General features: G+C 21.9%; 6 protein-coding genes across 6 annotated transcripts; 4 read left to right on the top strand and 2 right to left on the bottom strand. All coding sequences in view use genetic code 6, as the record gives it.

Annotated features, from left to right (window-relative positions):
• Window positions 1-653: 653 nt before the first annotated feature.
• Window positions 654-3,722, bottom strand: TTHERM_000030595 (transmembrane protein, putative; the record flags this gene model as incomplete). The annotated part of the gene is made up of 3 exons (XM_012797111.1): window positions 654-2,710; window positions 2,917-3,523; window positions 3,624-3,722. 3 exons carry the CDS (start codon window positions 3,720-3,722, stop codon window positions 654-656), a joined length of 2,763 nt encoding a protein of 920 aa, XP_012652565.1.
• A 3,857-nt stretch (window positions 3,723-7,579) lies between these two features.
• On the top strand, window positions 7,580-9,472 carry TTHERM_00030590 (poly(ADP-ribose) glycohydrolase; the record flags this gene model as incomplete). Its single annotated transcript, XM_971863.3, has 2 exons — window positions 7,580-8,513; window positions 9,012-9,472. The coding sequence occupies 2 exons, from the start codon at window positions 7,580-7,582 to the stop codon at window positions 9,470-9,472; spliced, it is 1,395 nt and encodes a 464-aa protein (XP_976956.1).
• A 2,424-nt stretch (window positions 9,473-11,896) lies between these two features.
• Window positions 11,897-12,499, top strand: TTHERM_00030580 (hypothetical protein; the record flags this gene model as incomplete). Its single annotated transcript, XM_971862.3, has 1 exon — window positions 11,897-12,499. One exon carries the CDS (start codon window positions 11,897-11,899, stop codon window positions 12,497-12,499), a length of 603 nt encoding a protein of 200 aa, XP_976955.1.
• A 2,422-nt stretch (window positions 12,500-14,921) lies between these two features.
• On the top strand, window positions 14,922-15,961 carry TTHERM_00030570 (hypothetical protein; the record flags this gene model as incomplete). The annotated part of the gene is made up of 2 exons (XM_971861.3): window positions 14,922-15,843; window positions 15,915-15,961. The coding sequence occupies 2 exons, from the start codon at window positions 14,922-14,924 to the stop codon at window positions 15,959-15,961; spliced, it is 969 nt and encodes a 322-aa protein (XP_976954.2).
• Window positions 15,962-17,128: 1,167 nt separating this feature from the next.
• TTHERM_00030560 (transmembrane protein, putative) lies at window positions 17,129-18,439 on the top strand (the record flags this gene model as incomplete). Its single annotated transcript, XM_971860.3, has 1 exon — window positions 17,129-18,439. One exon carries the CDS (start codon window positions 17,129-17,131, stop codon window positions 18,437-18,439), a length of 1,311 nt encoding a protein of 436 aa, XP_976953.1.
• A 465-nt stretch (window positions 18,440-18,904) lies between these two features.
• On the bottom strand, window positions 18,905-22,576 carry TTHERM_00030550 (hypothetical protein; the record flags this gene model as incomplete). The annotated part of the gene is made up of 9 exons (XM_971859.2): window positions 18,905-19,071; window positions 19,127-19,403; window positions 19,464-19,989; window positions 20,049-20,326; window positions 20,444-20,953; window positions 21,012-21,090; window positions 21,177-21,957; window positions 22,052-22,382; window positions 22,466-22,576. 9 exons carry the CDS (start codon window positions 22,574-22,576, stop codon window positions 18,905-18,907), a joined length of 3,060 nt encoding a protein of 1,019 aa, XP_976952.2.
• Between the last annotated feature and the right edge of the window lie 946 nt (window positions 22,577-23,522).

Here is a 23,522-nt window from a genome sequence, read left to right as displayed (position 1 = left end):
TTCGGCAATAATTCGATTTTAAATTTTAAAAATACCTAATAATTAAATAAAATTAATTTTTTAAAAAATATTTTTTATTATAATAAATTCTAAAAAATTTATTCTAATGATTCTGCTTTTTATAAAAGCAATTAAAAATTTTATTTTAATTTTGTTATTATTTTTAATTTATTTTTTTTGTTAAATTTTAAGTTTAATTGTTGACAAAATTTATAACAATAAGGTTAAGATTTTAATTTTAATTTAGGAATAATTTTTCATTATTAAACTTATTAATTTAACTTAATAACTGATCATTTTTTTAGACAATAATTAGATTTAAATATTTAAAAATACCTTCTTATTAAAAAATAAGGTCAAAAAATAATTTTTTAATTTAAGATTAATTTAAAATAAAAAAGAAAAAAAATTATTTTAATTTTAATTTAAACTAAAAATATAATGGCAGTACCAAGATTTTATATAAATAAAAATCTACACAATAATTAAAGTAGCAATGAAATATTATAATATGACGGTTATTAAATTTAACAAAATGTCAAAGTATATTTAATAAGAAAGAATAAAATCCATTTTTTATCTTAAAAATCCATATTAAAAATATTAGCTTTTGTAAAATAAAATAATTAAAATAAAATATAATTTCAATAAACTCAAAATAAAGTTGAATTGTTATTTAGCTGTTTCTTTTCAGATGCCATAATTATGTCGAATCCTTTTCTTGTAGCAGAATTATCAGCTAGCTCTTCTGTTTCATAAATTTCTGATTTAGAAGCATTGTCGAAATCATCAATTTCTTTGGTACGAGTGTATAAAAGAATCATTATTATACTCGAAACTAAAGTAGCACATGTATAGAGAGCTTATTTCTAAAAGTAATTTATGTAGCTATTGTTATATTCAGCTTTTAAATAGTCCTATAAGAAATTTACAGAAATAGAATCAAATGTTTGAGCATTTTGTAAAATAATAAAGAACATTATATGGAGTAATGCAATTATGCCAAACAAATTATATTTGAAAAGCTGAGCAATCAGTACTGCTTGATTAGACTTTACATCAGATGAAAACATCTTACTCAAAGTCAAATCATTAAAGTTCTTTTTGTGCATTTATTGTGCCTTACTCCAAAAAATGACATTAGATACTCCAAATAATGATAGTCCCACTATTAAGAAGTTACTTAAAGTGAACCCTGTATACTCAGATTCTCCTATTTTGATATTCATAAGAAGTTCATAATTTAATAAGTTCATTATGATGAAAAATGCTGGTAGGTAGAGTATTTTTAAATAGGCTGCAAAGCAGAACAGTAAGCAATAAAGTGCAATGTGACTTGAGTAAACAAAGAAGAAATTACTGCATTATTCAGAAGTAACTATAAAATTTATAAAAGGACTAAATGAAAGCATGAAGATAGCAATTTTTTCTTCGAAGTTAGTTTCAGCTCTGTTTAAATAAAGTAGAACTATCCCATTAAAGGCATTTACATATTAGAAAATAATAAAAGATGCTTCAAAAAAGTATCTTAAGAAAGGTAAGAGGAAAATAATAGTGCAATAGTAGAGATAGAAAAGACTTTCTCCCATAGTAGAGTAGAGTTCGTAGAGGAACCTCACAATAATAAGCAGTAATATAGCCAACTATTCCTTATCATCTGCTAAAGTTGCATTAAGGAAGACATTTCTTTGCAAGTATGCTTCTCCTATAAATAAATTATAGCATACAACAGCTAACAAAATTTTTTGATATTATTATTAAATAAATAAGGTTGTGCTATTTAGAAGAGCAATTATTCCCATAAAGAGCAAGATGCTGTAGAAAGTTTATTCTTATAACTCAAATTGCTATGTTCTTATTATCTATTAAGTACTCTCTGGGTAAACTAAAGAAAATTCAGGAATCAAAAGTCTACTAAATAAAAATTTAAAAGCTTCATAATAAATTGGGAGTTCCAACATGAGATTTATTAATCTTTTACTATAAATACTGTCTTAAACCTTCATATTTACCATTAAAATAGCTAAACAGATAAATATGCTGAAGAAAATCAATTAAGCGCCAGCAATAGTTAAGTTTAAATTAAATTAACTATACTCCTTTATTTTCAATTCGATTTCAGTTTGCATTGTTTATATTTATTTCAGGTCTTCTATTGAGGCATTTGCACGAACCTTATTTACATCGCTATCTGAGTAATTTTCATATATTTTTTTCATCTTTCCTAATATCCTGCTAAGTACTTCTTAATCCTCTGAAGTAGACGAGCTTGAAGTATTTAAATTTGTTAATTTGTTTAAAAATTTATGTTACTGCACTAAATTATTAAAACTGTCCTAAATTCTATAAAGGAGATCCGTCTAAGCATTCATGTATTATTGTTTGATATCAAAAAGACCAACATTTCTTGCAATTAAGCCTTATTTTATCTTCCAATTCATAGCATATGATAAACTTCCATAAAATTAATCAATTATTATCTATTCGTCGCTATTTTAATCTGTCAATGAGAATCCATTCCTGTTATAGGCAAATATTTTAGCTTATTCATGACACTAATTCCAACCTATTGCTAAGAATAAAACGTTTTTCGGGTTTTTGCTAATTTGATTAACTACAGTGATTAAGTTAGTTCTTTTTTACCCTAAAATGTCATTTATTTGATCTTCTTTTTTTTCATCTATCAATAAGTTCTCAGTTGATTTGCTAACTAAATTAATTTTTAAAAATATAGTCAAATATAACAAACTTAATAGATATTTTGGTAATATGAGAATTAATCTAAGGTATATTTGCTATACACCAAGACTCAACTATTAAAATCTATTTGAGGAAAATGTTAAGCAAAGTAGATTATAAAATTAATAATATTTGAAATTATATAAAAAATTTTTGTAAAATCAATAAAAATATTACATATTAAAACGTCATATTCATTTTTCTCTAAGTATTAATTTAAATTGTATTAAATACTTGTTTCATCCTAAACCTAGAAATTTTTATTTTATATCAAGTCAGATTTGTTATTACTGGTATCATTGCTAGATATGAACTCTGTTAATAATTTCTAATATTTCTTATTCAAAAATGCAAATGTTTTAACATTTTTCATTTGCTAAATGTCTTTGATTAAATTTCGAAATTTAATTTATGAGAATTGAGTAAAATTGAGAAGCTAATTCAGTTGTTTGACATCCATTCCTGTAAAAAGTGAAACAACACTCCTCTTAAAATTTAGAGTATGATCGCTATATACTCCTACTTCGAAACTTTGATCAGGGTATGCTTTCACTAAATCTTCTGTAGGGTTAAAATGTATTGTGTTATTTGTAACATTAAGCTATTCGTACTCGCTTTTTGGACAGTCATTAATAGTGAAATTGGAAACTTTAGTAGTGCCTTAAAACTTTTCATAATCATATAAATATAATACTAATTTATCATATTTATATAATCTCTGTTAGTTTTCATCTAATAAATTAAGAGAAAGTGAATCAACGCTGTCAGTCATGTCAGTTAAATCCTACATATTTTAAATAAATTGATTAATTAGATCGATGACATTTATTTTTGAATTATAATCAAATTTATTAAAAGTATGTATGAACTTAATAATTAATTACTAAATATGCTAACTTTGAACCAAAGACAAACAACCCTACACCTACAAATAAGCATAATGTGTAAGAACCTATCAAAATAGCATTTTTCCATGAAACCATTTTTGTATGCTTTCCACTTTATTTATATAGCTTATAATTATTTTAATTGATTTCAATTTTCTTAATTAATTTAATTTTTAAAACCTAAAATATATTTGAATATTTTTCAGATGCTCAAATCCTCATTTAGTAAATAACTAATTTTTATTTAAAATTTCCGCGATATTTGAATTTTAATAATAGCACCATATTCATTTGAAAGGATGGATTAGGCTGTTTTGTAAATTAATTTCACTAATTAATAAGCACTTAGAATGTAAAAATACATTTAATAAATAATATTAATTTTAATTGAAAATAATTTTTTTTAAAAATATCTATTTTTAAGAGGGAATGTAAATAATATTATTTTGTTAATTAAATCAATAAATGTTTTTAACCATAAATAAAGAATTTGTAGCTGAAAAATTATTATATTTTAACCCTGTTAAAAATTTAAAGATTTTACATATTATTCAAGTTTTTTATGATTTGTTTTGTAAACATTTATTTAATTTTTTTTACATTTATTTGGTTTTATCTCTTTTTTTGAGATTAGATAGTTATAATACATAAATAAATAACTAACTAACTAACTAAAAATAGATTATAAAAAAATTTGAAATAATTTATATTAATTATTCTTATATTATTTATAGTAATATAGAAGAGTTATTACGCTTTTAAAAATCTAACAAATTTTATTTGTAATGTGAATATGGGTGAGATTAAAACGATAATAATGATTCAATAATATATATAAAGGAGTATAAAAAGGCCCTTATTACATTAGCTAAATATCTTATATTTTTGTTAAAAAGCACCTTATAGTTACTATCTTTGAGCAAAGTTCATTAGTAGGTATATATGATATTATATTTATTTTAAATATGCTCTGGCATTAAATTATTATTTGCTGCAAATATTTTTCTTTTTTTTATAATAAAAGATTTAAAAATTAATCAGAAATAAATAAGTGTTAGATTTTGTAATAAATATCAATAAATCAATAAAAATATTGAGCTTGTTTTTTAAGTGATTCTTCTACATAAATTAATAATACTTTTAAATGCAATCTAGGCAACAAATAACCAAAAATTATGAATTTATAATTTGTTTTTAAAAGCACTTATTTTTAAGCAATAAGTATATTTAATATTTTTATCTAAGATTAAAAATAAAATAGACATATAAATTAATAATTCTGTAGAAAACCAAGTGTATTAATAAAATTAGATTAATAGATTCTTTAAATCTGATCAATTGGCTCTTTTTAAAATTATATAATTCTAAAGTGATTTAGAAATTTTAAAAATTTTAAATGCCAAAATCACATTTTATAACAAATATAAGATTTGTAATTTAATCTAAAATTGTTAAAATTGTAGAATATAGTAAGCTATATTTAGCTTGTTATAAATTAATGGGTAAAGATAGATCAAAATATTTCCTTATTATTATGATATTCATTATTAAATAAATAATTTTAAATAACCCAGAATGTGCTTATAATTTGATTTAGATAGAGGGGTAATCACCGAATTATTCATAATTTAATTAATTCTTATAGATTATATTCATAATTTGTTTATTTACTATATTTTTATGTAATTATTTATAATTTTTTCAAAACTACTTCAATATAATGTTAAATTTTTCTACTTTTTTAATAAAAGACTATATTCATTTAAATTAATTCATATAAATTGGATCAAAAAAACGAAAGCTTTTTTAAAAAAATGCTTAAAAATACTTTGCTTATTTCGAATAGAGCCTATTAAATTCTCATAGAGATCTAAATCAAATTTTATTGATAATCACTAACTTGTTTACAATATTGCTGCAAAGAAGAGTGAATTTTATAAAATCTATAAAAAAGTTATAAATAATATGGAAAACACATGAATTATTTCTTGAATTGAATGATAATTGAGAGTGTAAATCTAAATTTAATTAGGAATGGCAAATATCAGAATTTTGATAAAAAAAAGGGCGCTTTGACAATTAAGTTTCTCAAACTCTTTTTGGTCAAATAATATTGGTATCATAATTTTAAAGGTAAAAATCAATATGCAAGGCTATTTTATGCAATTAGAGTTCTTTAATCTGAAAGACTTATTTTAAAAATCAATAAGATTTGATCACACAGATCAACTGAATATTGTGGGACCTCAAAAGTAAACTATGCATTTTGATAAAATATTTTAATTTAAACAGATTTTATGATTGAATTTTATTTTTAATGAGTTTCAGGTTTCTTACTTGAATTGTTAGAAAGCATAATATATTGTAGTGACTGGTGTAAAATTTTTTCATGGTGACTCAACTTTTTTTGCAAGGGGATATATATTAAAATTAACAGATTGCAAAATAACTGTATCTAATTGAGTACAAATAGAGCCAAAATTGAAGGGCTTACTAAAAATAACTATTTTGAATCAAAAACTAATCATACATTACAAGGTATAACCTATATTTATTAGAAATGTGTAAAGTGCTTTCTGTAAATGTGAGTACTTCATTTCAAGAGTAGAAATTTAAAACTAAAATAAATCTTAGATAAAAACACAGACATTTACACATCATTAAGTGCATATTAAGATTTTATTTAAATATCCATTCTCATATTTAAAGCTATTTGTTTATAAAAGAGGCAGAAAAAAATACCATAGCTTTTATCAGCAATATCGGCTTTAAAAATTTCAACCAAAATGGTTTTCTAATTTAGCAAAAAAATAGGGGAATTAAAAATAAAAAAAGCCTCAGAACACCGAATTATAGCAGCTATGTGGGTATTTAGTGTAAAACAGATCGCTTCTGACATAAATCGGATGAAAAATTGTATCATTCTTATAAATTCCAAAATCTGAAATGACACAGATAAAGAAAATTGGCAGAAAAAGGAAAAATTAATAGCTTATATTGATGATTTTAGATCTTCTTGTAAATATAAAAAGAGCTTCACAAAAATGGAATAGGCATTAACATCTATTTGCCATTTATCAAAAGTTAGATTTATATAGGTAAATTAACAAAATGGGATACAATAATTCTAAAATAGTTTGAGAAAAATCAGGAGAGTATTCAGAATAAAGTAGTTAAAGTTATAATAGTTAATTTAAAGAAATGAATAGAAATAGTAAAAGGAAGATATTAAGATATAATAAAGTTAAAAAGAAGAAAATGAAGATCATACATACATACATATATATATTATGCAACAAAAAAAGAAATAAAGGAAGGGGTAGAGTATTAATTAATAAACTAAATCATTTGCATACACGAAATTAATAATTAAAATTAAATGAATTCTGTAAAAGGAATTTGGGGAAAGGGAAAATAGAAGAAAAAAAAAATTTTTATCAAGTTCATATAAAAGTGCTTTGATGATTAAATTTATAATTAATAATTTATCAATACTTTTTAAATATAATCCTAAATAAAAAAAAACACAGTTTCTAATAAACATTTCTTTAAGAAAATAATACCACATACAAACATACATACATAAATAAATACATTAAAAAATAATTAATAAATTAACACAAAAGCAAAAATTAACATTTCATACAATTAATCAAATCAAATCAAATTAAAACTATACTCACAATTACCGCATTGAAATTTCTCAATTAATTTCATCTTTGAAAACAATACAAAAATACGCTGCAAATAAAACAATTTACTGCGCTAATACTCAGAAATTGAAAAAAAACTGGAAAATCTCGCTTAATAATAAAGAAACTTGAATTTCTGAATAATTATCATCATATTATCTGATTCAAAACTATAGTATCTTAACTTTTTAGCTATCGCATAATTTAATCTATTTAGTATCATCAATCACATCATTCATTCATTCATCCAATCAATCAATCATGACTTCTCTTGTTGAAGAACTTCCTCAATTAAATTAATTGAGTAATAATCATTCAAGCACCAGTATTGGTAGCAATTCTAACATCTCTATAAATGCGCCCCAAACCTTACCTTTCTAAAAAAAAGAATAATGGAATAAACTATATAAAGAACATTTATCTGCTATTGCATAAAAAACCTACACAAACATAGAAGATTTTTTTGACTCCTTTGATAAATTCTTACAAGTTTTAAAAATAAAACAAAATCTTTAAGTCTTGAGAGTCTTTTATGAATAATTAGATGAAGCAGATCAAAAATATTTCATAGAAGAATTTTTACCTTCTCTTGCTATACGTGCACTTGAATTGGAAACACTATTCTTAAATTCTCCTGTCAAAATTCTCAAACAATATGACTCCACTCCTTCCATATTTACTAAGCGCTAAATAAGTTCTGTTTTGGCCAACATGTTCTTTGGTACTATTGATTATTCCAAATACCGTACTCTCATTTAATGGTATGATGGACCCTATAGAATCGAAACAAAGATTGAAAAAATCAAATGCTTGTATAATTATTTCAAGAGAATCCTCTCTGCATCTGAAGAACACTTAAATCTCTTCATTATTATTCAACGTTTGTAATACGTTAATTAAAATAATTATAAAGTCCCACCTACTCTTAATTCAAACATAAAAATCTTCACTGATAAGCGCATCGAAGATTTCTTATAATCTTAACACATTCACATTGACTTTGCAAACTAATGCATAGGAGGTGGTGTTTTAGATACTGGTCGTGTTCAAGAAGAAATAATGTTTGTAACAAATCCAGAACTACTTATCTGCTGTCAAATTTGTGAATGCATCGAAGATAAGGAAGGAATACTTATAACTGGTGCTGAACGCTACTCCTCCTACACAGGATATTCTTAGACTTTTGCATTTGAAGGTAACTTTAAAAAACAATTTATTTATTCAAAGCTTAAAAGAATAAAATCCTTTCTTTCTATCTTGATTAAATTTAAAATTAAAAAAACAAAATTTAATTTTAGAAAAAATGTATCCATTATTAGATATTTTAATTTCCTAAAAACTGATTAATTACTTACAAAACAAAAATTTAGAACATTAGAAGATGATAAAAGTAGTTTTTTTACTTTTCCAAAACAAAAAAAACAAAAGGAATTAAAACCAAAAATTTTGATATTTTTGTTATTAGAATAAAATATCTTTTGAAAAATCTTTTTTTGATTGTTAGATTAATGAATGAATTTTACAAGGGAAATAAATGAAATCTTAATTACTTTTTAGCGTCATAAAAACAACAAAAAATAATATATATACAAATAAAAATAAAATTCTGATTACATTAATTTCCATTTAAATTTTTTAAAAAATCACTCCAATAAATTTACAGAAATATTAAAATTAATTTTATAAAATATAGACAATTTTATTGATCCCCGAGGAGTTGATACTTAAAGAAATTGCAAACAAACTGCAGTTATTGCTATTGATGCCCTATTCTTCCATGAACATATCCTCGCTTTGTAATATTAACCTAAAATGATTTTCCGCGAGCTCATTAAAGCCCTTACTGGTTTTTAAATTACTGATTATACTCCTAAAGGTCATTAAATCGTTACTGGTAACTGGGGTTGTGGCTCCTTCCATGGAGATGTTTAATTGAAATTTATCATCCAATGGATAGCCTGCTCCATGCAAGAAAGAGACATGATTTACTGTACTTTTGGTAATGAGCATCTTGCTGATATATAAAAGATAGTTACCATATTGAAGGGATAAAGTACTGAAAAAGTAATTAAAGCTATTAAGAACTATAAAGAAAGTTCTGAAAAATTCACTGTCTTCTAATATATCTAAAAGTTTTTCAGCAACTCACATTGATTGATTTTTTCTCTATTCTTAATCTATTAACTTTCTTCAATTACAATTATATTTATATAGAATGCACTAATTAAAAGAAATCAAATAAATAACAAAAGATTGAATATAACTAACAAATTCTAATAATTTTCTTTTCATCTATCTAATAACCATTCTTGTTTTTATCTAAAATCTCTATCTATATATCATTTCTATTTACTTTATTATAAAAAAACTTAAACTTCTCTAAATAAATCTTAATATTCTCAAATAATAACAACTAGCTGGGATGGCATATTGTTTTCGTAGCTATCTAATTTAAAAGTCTCTCCTTTTCTTAGAACTACTATGAGCATTCCCCATTCATACTAAGCACCTTATTAATCCTTTATTCAATAATTAAGTATTTAAGCTGTTCTGATATTCTTTTGTTGTAGTAAAAAAAAAACTTTCTGGAAACTATTTAAAAAGTAAAAAAATAAGTAATCTTGTGATCAATAAAGATTTTTTTTAAAATTAATGAAAGTTGGTAATATATCCTGATGTGATTAAATAAAAATATTGACTTTAATCAAAATAATTACTTAAATTAAATACAACAAAAGCTTTAAATAAATAAATAATTGTGTGACTAAAAGCAAGAAGCTGGTTATATTTATCTGCTCTAGCTAGAAAATTGTTAAATAAGCAAGTTATCTTTATAATTTTAAAAAATAAACAACATGTTTTTGTGATAATTATTTAGAAAATACAATCAGAAATTAATTAAAATCTAAATTTAGCTCTATTTCAATATATTAACAAGATGGATTATTTATGTTTATATATTATATATTTAATGTCATATAGTATTTATAATAAATGAATTATAAACAGATTTTTATTTTATCTTCCTACATATAATACAACTTAGTATTTATTTTACAACTTAAAAGATATCTGTTTGTAAATAATATAACAATTACAGCTTTCAAATTACAAATATTACTAAAATTTGATTCAAGTATTTGTCCATATCGCTTCAAAAATACATCATTTCTACCAGAAATTCAAATCTAAATATTTAATTTTTTGTGTCAAGATGATTTTCTGAAATAATTTTGATCTAGATTTTTAAAAATTGTGAATTAATGCTTATTTTTTGTTGCATTAAAACTAATTTAAATATCTAAATTAATTAGATAAAATTCAAATTTCCTTTTTAATGTTTCAAACTTTTTTAATGTGTTATAATTACATTTTTACTAAACAGATTTAATAGTGACTAACTATTACATAAACACATGTAATCATCCTTATTAAACTAATAATTTACAAAATATTTAAATAAGCTGTAAATTAAATTCATTAAGCTACTTTTAATTTATTCATTAATAATAATTAAACAAATGTAAATTAATTTATAAATTCTTGATAAATAAGTAATAATGAATAAATATTTCAATGCAATGAGTTTATTTCTAATTTTACTTTTTGTAAATTTGCTCAATATTTTTCAAGATATTTAAAATATTTTAGTTATCATCCTAATATAAAAAATAATTTTATATTTTTAAAATAGATATTAATTTTTAAATTTAAAACAAAATATAAATAGATTTATCTATTGAAGTTAAAATAATTGATTAATAGTATTTAAATAGTTTAAATTACATTTAAATATAGAAAATTCAAAAGAAAAAATAGATAATACTTTTAATTTAGAATTTTCAAGAATAACTTTCAGTTTATTATTAATAATTAAATGAAAATGTTATCTTATCAAACTTTAATAATAAAATAGAAATATTTTAAAGCTTTATTAAACTATTTAAATTAAAAATTTATTTTTTTAAAACAGTTATTCAACTTTTTAATTTTTAAATTTTACAAGTTTATAAGAGGACTTTATTAAAAAAGCTTGAATTTTTGCATAAATTTTTGGGTTAAAGGTAATCATTTTGCATTAAAAAATATATATTGCTAATCTAACTTCAAATTGCTTAGCTGCTTTCATGTTAGTATAAGCACAAAAAAATACATGAAAATTCAGAAAAATTTTGTTAATATTCTACTGAGTTCTTGTTCCCATTATCCTTTATATCCAGTTTAAATATATTTTTTGATGATCAATAACTGTGATAATTGCTTATTAAACATATTATTTTGCGCTTAATCTGATTAGTTTATAATTATCAGATTTGAATAATATTGTAGTTATTTATAAATTTTGAATTTATGTTTACTTCTATTAATCAGACAGTCACTCATTGATTGTATGTACCCCTTTTAAATTAAAAAAGTGCGAAAATATAATTATTATAAATAGACATATTTACAAAGGGAAAAGCATTCATTCATACTTACATACTTTTTAAAATAGGGTTGACTTTAAAAAGGAAAGGTTTTTTTAAAAAGGTATTTTTTTATTTTATAGTTCCACGTTGATTGTAGTTTTACTTTTAGATGGAAGAGGATGTGTCTTTCACAAGCTTTCACACAACCAGTTTAGAAGAAAGCGATGATTATGATGAAGAAGAGCAAGACCTATAGTAGCATTTAGTTAGATTAAAAAATGGGACATTAGATTAATAGATAGAATCTATGAAATATTTAAGATCATAGATTAAAAAGATTTCACCTATGAAAGTGTTCAGATTGTTTCATTTTAAATATTTAGATATTTTAAATGAGATCATAAAAACGCCATTAAATAAGCTAGGAAAGGAAGCAATTTACAATCTATGTGGAATTTTAAAATTGGAAAGAAAACACTATCAATATCAATAAAAAAACTTAATCATAGATAAAATTATTTCTTTAAATTTATGCGATAGGTTGGCTACTATTATGGGGGATGAGATGTAAAATGATAAATTTGGAAAATTGGTAAATAAATTACTATGGATTAACATTGAGATAGTAAATTATTCTTAGTAAAATAATAAAAAAAACAAGTAAAGAGTTTCTCGTCCAAACGAATAGTCGTCTTAAAACAATAATAATCAGAATCAAAATCAAATAAATTAGTAATCAAATTAATAAATTTAGAACGAAGATGCTAACTGATATAAATAACTCTTCCTCATTTCAAGTTTTGTTGTTGTTGATTATTATTATCGATTTGATTTGAGTTTAAACAGAGAAAGAATTTATTAATTCAATCTCTATATAAAATTTTGCTGTTACTGATCAATTACTTCAAGCTTTAAATATATATAATTATATATAAATAAATAAATACTTTCTGTTAACTCTTTATGCTGATAATGTATACAATATAATAATATACATCTTAAAAAATATGCTAAATTTATTTTTTAATAACTTTTTCCATTAATAATTATTTCTTTTAAACTTATATTTCTTTTAATATATTTATGTAATTGCTTTTTGAAAAGTATTAACATTTCATTTGTCACAAACATGTAAAATTAAAGTTATTAATTAGTTCAAATAAGTAAAATAATTAAACTGTTTTTATAAAGTAAAGTTTTATTTATTAAAAATAATTAGTTTCTTTTCTACCAAATACAATTAAAAGCTATAATATAAATCTTTCAAAATATTTTTACTCAGATTGACATCAATATTTTAATGTTTAAATTCATTATATTTTTCATAAGTAATTAATTTATAAAATCATTGATTTTTTAAAACAATTGTTTAAATTAACTCTTTACCTGAATTTGGTTCTTAATATAAATATCTTTTTTTAATAATAAAACTTGCTTTTAATGTCCTAATGCAAAATAATTAAATATAATAATACTAAATAAAATATAATATTTTAGATAAGATCTTTTTAATTATACTTAGAAGCGCAAATATAGCTTATTGTAACAGAATGAATTACTTAGATTATTTTTTTTTCTGTTAAATATTATTTTAGCTTCAACTTTATAAATTCATACACTCACATATAATAAGTATATACTTAGTAATTTACCTAATAATACATATTTAAAATTTTTAATAATCTATTAATACTTGAAAAAAATAGCTATTAATAATAAGCTAAAATAAATAATAGATCATATTTTTCACATAAAAATATATATATATATTTATAAATTAAAGACAAATTATTTAGAAAAGTTAATATACCTTAATTCCACATTAATTAAGACCACCCACTCCACTCCAAAGTTTTTTGAAAGAAATTTTGAAAAATTTTCTAAAGTGACCTTAATAAAAGGTTACCTTTATTTATGAGGAATTATATATGGCATAATAAAATATGTAATTTTAATTTTTTAGAATTTTTGAAAATTATAATAAAAACTACTGGCTCTTTTAATATAAGTAAATTTATAATTTTCGTTATCTATCTTATTTATTTGCAAATATTCTAAATTATCTAATAATTTTCCATTTATTTTCTTTACTTAATTTTTAATTTAAATATTTTAAATTTAAGCTTTTTACTAAATTAAAACTAATTTATTTTATTAATAATTAATTTCATTAAAGTAAGTAAAAATCACTTATTATTATTTATCTTTCATTATTTATTGCTCAAAAAATTATAAGCTTGCATAATTTAAAAAATATTTAAATTTATATGTTAAATTTTAATTTTAACTTTTAATGAGCGAGCTTCCTAATGATTGTTAAAAACCCTAATTGTATTTTTGATTAAAAAATAACTATTAAGGAATTTAGTTGAATTATTATGAATTAATTCTACTTTATTATATTATATTTGACATCATTAACCTTTGCATAATTAAACAAAATTAATTAAAACTAAATTTAAAGTAAATGTAAATTTAATTCAGATTTATTGTAATGTTTAAGAATTTACTTTTTCAAAATTCAAATTATAAATTTTTATTAAGCAATTTTCAAGTAAATATTTTTAAATGCCAATTTTAGGGATGTAGATATTTAAAAAATGAGAAATTTTGCATAATTTTACAGAAAATTGTGGAGTAATGCGCCTTCAACAAAGATAAAACAGTAAAAAGTGATGCCATTTAAATATTAATGATTGAAAAATAGCTTAAGGATTATTCGGTAAAGTTTCTAGAAAATTGCTGAAATGAAACAAAAAATATAAAGTGTAAAAAGTCTGAAAGTACAAATTATAAGGTTGTGTGAATTCTGGTAATTGCAGTGCAAATTGGGTAAAAAAGAAAAACTAAGGAAAATAAAAAGAAAAGAAGAACTCGTAAGACGGTAATGATGAGAATAATTGAATAAGAAAATTAAGAGAAAGTAAAAGGCATCAAAAATAGAAATAGTTAAGTGAATGATTAAAAAATTAAATTGCATTAGCTTAAAGCTCTAGATATATATTACTATCTTGCAAACTATAAGTAATCGTTTCTAAATACTCTTTGTTAATAATTATTAACAAAAAATTAAATACAAATAATGCTTGCTTATTTTTGAGAATAACTAAACAAACAAAAATCAAAAAGTAATCAGACCAACTACTACTAACATTACTACTACCATTTCTATTTTATTTAATAACTACGCAGATATGGAAGAAGAAATCACTTAATCTTAAAATCAAATTCGTACACCAGCATATGTTCCAACATAAACTATGCTTGGTTTAATCAAATCAAACTCTAGAAATTATGATAATAATTCAATCAATTGTACATCACAAAACACTAACACTAACACTAACACTATGCACTAAAATTTATTTTAGTTGGAGAACAGAAAATTTAACGAAGATCTCCAATCATTCTAATAAAATAAACGTATTACATTTAGTTCAAATAGCGCTTCTTCAGGTTTCAATTAACAAACTGATATCTCCGAATAATTTATAAATCCAAGTACTTTTTAAAATTAGTTCTTACAATCTCCTTGTAATTGCTAAATCCAAAAATAATAATAATAATAATAAATTGAGTTTTCATACATGAATTAAAGAGAACCTTAAGAAGAAATGGAAAGGGAAACGAATAACTATCTTTCAAACTCTTGTTAAAATGCTCTATAAGTATATAATAATTAATTATAATTCGTATAAGGATCAATGCAGATTTAGCAAGGACAAGCAATATTATCTTAGAATAAAAATGAATCTAATTGCTTTTTATAAAGAAATAACTAGCAAATGAATGAAGAATCGATCAGTGCTTAACAGCCTTACATAACTAAATAAAAAAAATAAATCCAACCATGCTGTATCAATTCAAATAACAATAATTGTAAATACACACAATTTTTACTTTCTAATGATCATTAAGCCAAACTTGAGGCTCTTAAATATTTTGAAACAAGCCTGAGAGACTGTAGTACTACTGACTTACTTCGTTTATTCAATCATAAATTTATAGATATCCTTGTAGAAAACTGCAATAACTACTAGAAAGATTAAAAATTGGCTTCCATGTCCATGAAAATTATCTTTATGATATGCTTAAATAAATGTTAATAGCTAACATGTAATAACAAAAATATATTTTATGACAAACTGCTTTCTCTAGAATTTCTTCAATTTATAAATAAATTTAAGCAAGAAAAGTTGATTAATAGGTAAAGCTGCTTAAATTTCTAGCTTGACGAAGTTGTAATAAAGTTAAAAAAATACTCATTTGAGTTATAAGCTAACACCTGCTAATAAAACAAACAATCAGGATGCCAAATAAAGTCTAAAGCTTGCTTCTTGTCTTCTCTGTTTAAATGAACAAAATAAAAATAAAAAACATTTTCCTTTCTCATTTCTTCTTTTTCTTAGATGTGAAAATATTTGAAACATCTTAATTTTTATGATAAACTCAATCTCACAAAATAAAAACAAAAAATAATCTATTAAAAAATGTAAAAATATTCTAGATAAATTCTATCTTATTTAATAAATTTATATTTAAAACATGCACCTAAATTATTAAAACAAAGATTCTATTTAACTTAACTATTTAAAATAAAAAATCATAGCCATTACTTCTAGTATTTTAATATAATACCTACTTTTATACGTACATTCTATATGTGTATGTATACCTAAAAATAATATCTAAATAAGTTTAAAAAAACAAAATTTTCTTTAGCTTTTCTCTATTTGTTCTTATTTCCTTTTAAAAAATATTCTAGAATTTTACTCAAATATAAAAAAACATTAAATTTACATTAACAAAAACCTTACTTAATCAATAATAATTTAAAAAATATTATTATTACAAAAATATTTAATTTGGATTTTCTTATTATTATTTGTGATTAATTTTTGATGATAAAAAAAGATTTTACTAGTAAAGCCATTCCAACCAAATTTCAAAAACAAAGCAAGTATAGAATATTTTATTAATATTTGAGTAACAAGCAATTAATTTTATTTATAAATAAATAAATATTTTATTAAATTATTATAAAATTAATTATTTTTAAAAAATCTTAATTTTAAAATATTCATTTCTTTTATTGACATTTTTTATTTAAATAGAAGAATATTTATTTTTCAGTAAACTAAAAAAAATTAGAAGTATTTCAATTATTTTATGCCAACAATATTTTTTTAATTTAATAAATTTGAAAATTAAAATAAAACATTCTAAGACAATAAAAGCTAATAAATAAATAAATAGATAGATAGATAGATAGATAGATAGATAGATATATAGATAAATAAATAGATCGATAATCAATCAGTAGTTCGTTTTAAATAATTTCAAATAATTTCTTAGAAATATAAAAGAAAGGAGTACAAACAAACAAAAAGAAAGAAAGAAAATGGTTTAATTCATATATTTGCTTACAATTATAGTTAGCTTAACCCTAGCGTAAAATACAAACACGAATCCATTTATTTACGTTACTCCAGCTAGTAGTACACCTGCAAATTATACAAGTAGCTAAGATTTAGATTTAATTAATTATGATTCAGCAAATTGCGTTTGCGATATAACATATCTAAGAGATTATGATTGTTCTTGCGATACAGACACCTAAACTAATTAACAAAACTATTTTACAACTAAAAGAAAGACAACTATGGAACAAAGTTATATGCTTATCAACTATCCTCTTTGTGATACCTTGCGTAATGACATTAATGAATTAATTCCAAGTTATATTAATAATATAGCTTGTTTAGCTAGATAAAACAAAGCATACAGCGGTATGTTTTACAATTCTTAAGAAACTTCCACCACTTCCTCAACAAGTTCCACCAGTACCTAAGTAGATTATGATTTATTATCAATGACCTAAATAGATGCTAGTAAACCAACTCAATTTTTAAATTATAATATAAATGATTTCCTATTATTTTATGAAAACTATAACTATGCTTAATTGAGTTCTAATCCTAACAGATTATCATCAGCCCAATTACTTTATGCTCCCGATTTCTTTGGTTTTTGTAGACTGCTTCCAGTTCTTAAACGTGATATAATAAATTATAGCACTTTATGCTAAGGTTAAGTAGTAAATAGAAACTAAATAGAACTTATTAGTGATGAAAATGGAAATGAATCAGTTAAACAAGTAAGTAATGTAGCAGGCAACTCCAATAATTTTATTATATATATCAAACCAAATAATACTTAAAGTACTGTAACTGCCAAAGACCAAGGTTACTCTTATGGAAACTATTTAAATGTAGATTAACGTTCAATTTAGTATCAATAAAAAATAAAATTTGGTGGAATCTTTTATTTATCATCAGCCAATTTATATGTGTATAGCCTAAAATAAGTTTCTGGTTAAGATGCAATAAGTTGCACTGGAATATAACAAGGTGATACTACTTAATAGTACATAATATATTTCACTGATATTGGAACTAAAGACAACACATCTTTTTAAATTATATATTGCTAAGCTTCTCCAGTAATTACCTAAAGTAAAGTTAGTGGCAAAACTCTTGTTTCATTTTAATATCTAAGTTCTTCAGATATCATTTAAGAGCAATCCTATACAGATAGATTGAGCAAATATGTCTATAGATTATTCTATCCTTTGTACTCATTTCTTTCTGCATCAAAGTTAGTTTTCACACTTTCTACTCTACTTGGGTTACTTTCAATTTTATTTTTTTGAATTTGTATTTAAAATATAAATTTTGAAAATATAAATAATAGATTTTAAAATTAATTAATTAATTAAAATATCATTATTGCTTTATGTTCACATTATGATAGTAATTTATTTTAGTAAATACTTTAGATATGCTTATTAAGTTAGTTACAACATAATAAATATAAATCAATTATTTTATTATTTCATTATTTAAATTGCTTCTTTTAAAATAATAAATAAATAAAAAAATCAATTTTTATATGTTTTTGATTGATGAAGATTAAAAATTTATTTTAAAAAATTATTTTTAATTTTATTTTTAGCAAATAAAAATAACCAAATTATCATTTATTTAAGCCATTTCTTATTAATCAATGATTAACTTAATAATATTTAATTTAATTAACTAAATTTATTTTTATTTTTAAGTAAAATTTTAAGTATTTTATATAAATAAACGTGATATTTTTAGTAAATTTAATTAGTTCATATTTTTTTTAAGTCATGATTATTAGCGTGTGAGATTATTTTGCTAGGTTGAGTAAGCGCCAAAATTGAGTCTTAGTCAATTTCAGTTAGCCTATTGCTATAATGAGCTATGCTTATTGAAGGCGCTTTTATAGAATTGACTGATTAGAAAGTGGAGGGATAATCTATTTAAAAATATTTCTTAATAGATAATTAAAAATAATAAAGATAGTTAGTTACCTGCTTTTCCTATTCTTTAAATTAAATTATTTATTATCAAATTTGTTAAGTGGTTTTCTATTAATTTTGATATTTCTCTTTCATCTGATGAATAATCTCTTTTTTATAAATGCATTCTAACATCTATTTACTCCTATTAGCTTTTTATGTCAAGACAAGAGCATTAAATCTTTGCTATTGAATCATAAATTTCATATTATTCTAAATTTAATCCAATATTTTGTAAAATTTTATTTAACTCATAAACCCGATTACTTTCTTCAAAGAAATTTTAAACCTAATTTAGATGAAAAAGAGATCAAAATAAAATGATTTGAAATTAAATATATAATTTTACATTTTTAAGAGATGACCATGTCATACATAATTTTTAAAAAAGAAGACTTACAACAATAGAAGTAGCCTCTATTATAGACAATGAACATTTTTAAAGTTATTAAGAAACTTCAATTCCGATTTTAATAAGTTATTTTTTATTTCTCTGCTTTTCATTTAGTGACTCATATATATTATTAATTTATGATTAATCAAAAAAGATTAATTCTTTATATTTTTTTTAAATTCTTTCACTGCAGATATCTGAAATATCATAAAATAAACTACTGAACTCTTTTATGTTTAAATCACTCATCTATATAGAAGAATCTTATTAGTCTAACTTAAACCTATTAAGTAAATAACCATGCAAAAGCATAAGGAATTACTGTTAGTCTTTTTACATATCTCCACAAAATTTCATTTCAGATTTACTTAATAACAAAGGTAAACTTACTCTCCATTACCAATCATAGTCATCTGAATCTTCGAAAATCTTCTTTATAATTGTAATTAGCAAATTAAGTTGTATGTTGCTTTGTTTTTGTCTATAAATAACAATAAAATAAAATTTACTAAAAGGTATTATTATTGCTTGTAATATTACATTTTATTTTTTGAGGATTCTTCTTGCAAAATTTTATAAATTTTAATATAAGCATTTTAATATGTGGAGGAGTGTTGTCTTATGGACTGATTGAAGGAATAGTTTTATTCAATTAATAACAATTCTTAAATAAGATTATCATTATCGTCATGTTAGATATTGAAGATTCTATAAAAAATTTAGTGTAGACAGCTTACTTAACAATTACTTTTCTAAAATTGAATAAGTTTTTTCATAGATTCAAATGAATCACATCCCTTTTCTTGTTTGAAATATTTCTATTTTTTTAAAATGTTATTCAATAAATTTTTATTTTATTGATTACAATCAAATAAATTTCTATTAGACCAAAAAATATTGATTTTAAAAAAAATAAAATTTTTAGTTAAATTTACAAGTAAAGAATCAGCGAACTTAAATGAAGTATCTTCATCATTTAGATGAGTTTCAATAAAAGTAGATATCATGAAATCAATTTCCCTTTAAGTAAAGAATTTTTCTTATTTTAAGATTTAATTGTTATATTGATTTAGCTAGCTCCAAAATTTTATTTCAAAAGGCAAATACCAAAATTAATCCTAATCTGAAACGACAGAATTGAAATGATAAAATTATTGATTTAAATTTGGTAAGCAGCCAGTAAAATAGTTTTATTCTAAAGTTTTTTTCTCATCAACAATGGTAGTATTATTTATAGAATCAAAATATGACATATTCTAATAATTTGATTTTGTGTTATTTAAGTTGCTTTGCATTTCGATCTCTCTTTAGAGATTATCTATTTGAAGTCTAAGTTTCATATTTTCTTTGCTTAAATCTCTATTTTGCTTTTGAATTTCTTTATTTTCTTTTTTTTATTTTTCCAAAGTACTGTTAAATGCTTGCTCGAGCTAAACCTTCTACTTCTGATAAATTAAAAATTTTTTTTATATTATCAAATTATTTATTTTAAATTTTATTTACTTTATAAAGCTCATTTTCAATTTTTAATTATTCTAACTTTTCTAATAAATCCATTTACTTTCTATTATCTTGAGCCTTTCTATTTTATTGAAAATTTGCATTACAAAAAAATTTGATCAAAAAAGCAAATTTAAATCAAATAAAACTGCATAAAAAGCAATTTACTTCATTATGATAGCTTGTTCAGTATTTTCATCCAATTTAGATAGCTAGTTTTAATTTAAAATTTTCATTTATACTTTATTTTAAAAATCACAAATGTCCAACACAGAAGCATTATAAAAGGGAAATAGCTACCCCAAACCATTTTATGACATAGTCTAAATGCATCTTTTTATTTTTTAATAAGATTAGCTAAGTTACATTTGACAGACTGGCCCTTTACTAAATGATGATGTTAGAGAAGTAAAAACTTCATTTAACACATCTTTTATGTGTTCATTTATTTTTTATGATTTCTGAGAGTAATTTTCAAACATACTTAACAATAAAATTACATTATCATAAAATTTCTTTTAGCAATCATCTTCATATATAATTAAGCTCTTAGATCTTGCTTACATATATTCGTTAATTTCTTTAGTTACTGCTTAGAAGTTAACTGAAGTTAAAGGTAAATTATGATTATTGTTATTACTATTGTTATTTCCATTACACTACTTTTCAAATTAGTTTTATAGATCTACTTGTTTTTAATCATGTCCTTTTTTATATAGAGAATTCACATGATTTGACTCATCTTGAATAGATTTTATTTATTTGCTATATTTCCTCAGTATAGATTTGCTTAAAGAAGTATTATTATTATTTCCATTGCTGCTACTATGAGCTTAAGATGACGATGAAGGTAAATTTAATGAAGTTCTTGCTGAATTTAAAGGTTAATTAGTACTTTTAGTATCTGCTGCAATCATAGAATTTTCAAAGGTACTAAGACGGTGGCTATCTATTTAAACAAAAAAATTACATTAGATATCTGTATAAATAAATAATTTGCTTTTTATTTAAAATAAATTTAAAAATTGTGATATTTTATTTACTTTAAGCCATATTTTCTTTATTTGAAGAAGAGTTATTTGGATTTTAATTGTTTGGAATATTTGATGAGCACCTACTTCTTTTACTCATAAATGCATGGCACATGCTAGGCGTATGTGAAATATTAGAAGGTAAAGGTATTTATTTTAATTGTATTTGAGATGATGATCTTTGAGACCTAGATGAAGGCAATTAGTTCGAAGCCCTAAGCAGAGAAGATCTTCTAATCTCTAATATATTAGCTTAATTTTTTTAAGGTTTATTAACTATGTTTTCAAGTTGGTTGATGAGTTTTAGAGTACCATTAAATCCCTTACCTGTCGAATGATCTCTCTTTTTTTAATCAATTAAAACATGTAGTTTGCATATAATATTTTTCATAATAAAACTGAATCTAAATGACAATCAATACTTACTTATATTTTATTTAAATTTAAGGAAAGGCGTACATCTTTAACAATACAATTACTAGGATGTACAATTTCTCCTATTTCTAATGGACTTAAAATGTGTTTTTAATTTTCCATTTAATATTTAGCCGTTTAAATTAAATAATTTATTTGTATTTGATTATCTGAGTGTTAACTCTTTTGTATCGTTAGTATTCAATAAATAAATAAGTAAATAAATTAATAATCTTTTCAAATTTTGAATTCTATAAAATAACATTAACTATTTGAGTATATCTGTTTACCAATATTTATTTTTTAAAACATAATAAATATACTTTAATAATTAATTACTTAAATTTTCTATTATAAAAATAATTTTAATTTATTTTTTGTAAACATCTGAGTTTCTCCATATATTTATAAATTTCTTTATTTTGTAATTTTACTTATTGATACATTACTTATTTTTTATAGTTATTTATTTGCCAATAAAAATTATGTTGTTAGCACTTAGATGTTAAAATATAAATATAACATTAGTTTATAACAAAATTATTTTCAAGATAAAGAGACAAGCTAAATTTTATTGCTAAAAAAATTTTATTTTTTACCCTAATGTAATTAAAAAAATTCTAGATTTATATTTAACTATTTAAAAAATTTTTTAGAGGGGATATTTAAAATAAACAGATTGTAATTAATGAGAGAAGAACAAAAATTAAATTAATTAATTGTATTTTTATAAATTGAATGAAGACATGTTTCGTTTGTAAAATATTTATTTTAATAATTGGATAACTTTTCAGATAAACACTAAATTAAAATAAAGATAAAGAAATTTTGTTTTTTAGCAAATTATTATTGAAAAAAAACATATTGAAAAGAGTTTAATAGTTTTATAATTGTTAAAAACTAAGTAAAGGTGACTGCTATAACTAGTGCTCACTTATTCATTAAAAAATATTATTTCATTTAAAAAATCACATTTTTTCATTCAAGAGATATTATTTATTGATTTATTTATTTATTTGTTCACTATTCGTTTGCTTTGTAAAATTTAGGTAATTTGATAATTGTTTTT

Source organism: Tetrahymena thermophila, assembly GCF_000189635.1.
Source record: "Tetrahymena thermophila SB210 genomic scaffold scf_8254667, whole genome shotgun sequence".
Lineage (NCBI taxonomy): Eukaryota > Ciliophora > Oligohymenophorea > Hymenostomatida > Tetrahymenidae > Tetrahymena > Tetrahymena thermophila.
The sequence above is the reverse complement of the archived record's forward strand: the minus strand, read 5'-3'. Positions and strand labels throughout refer to the sequence as shown.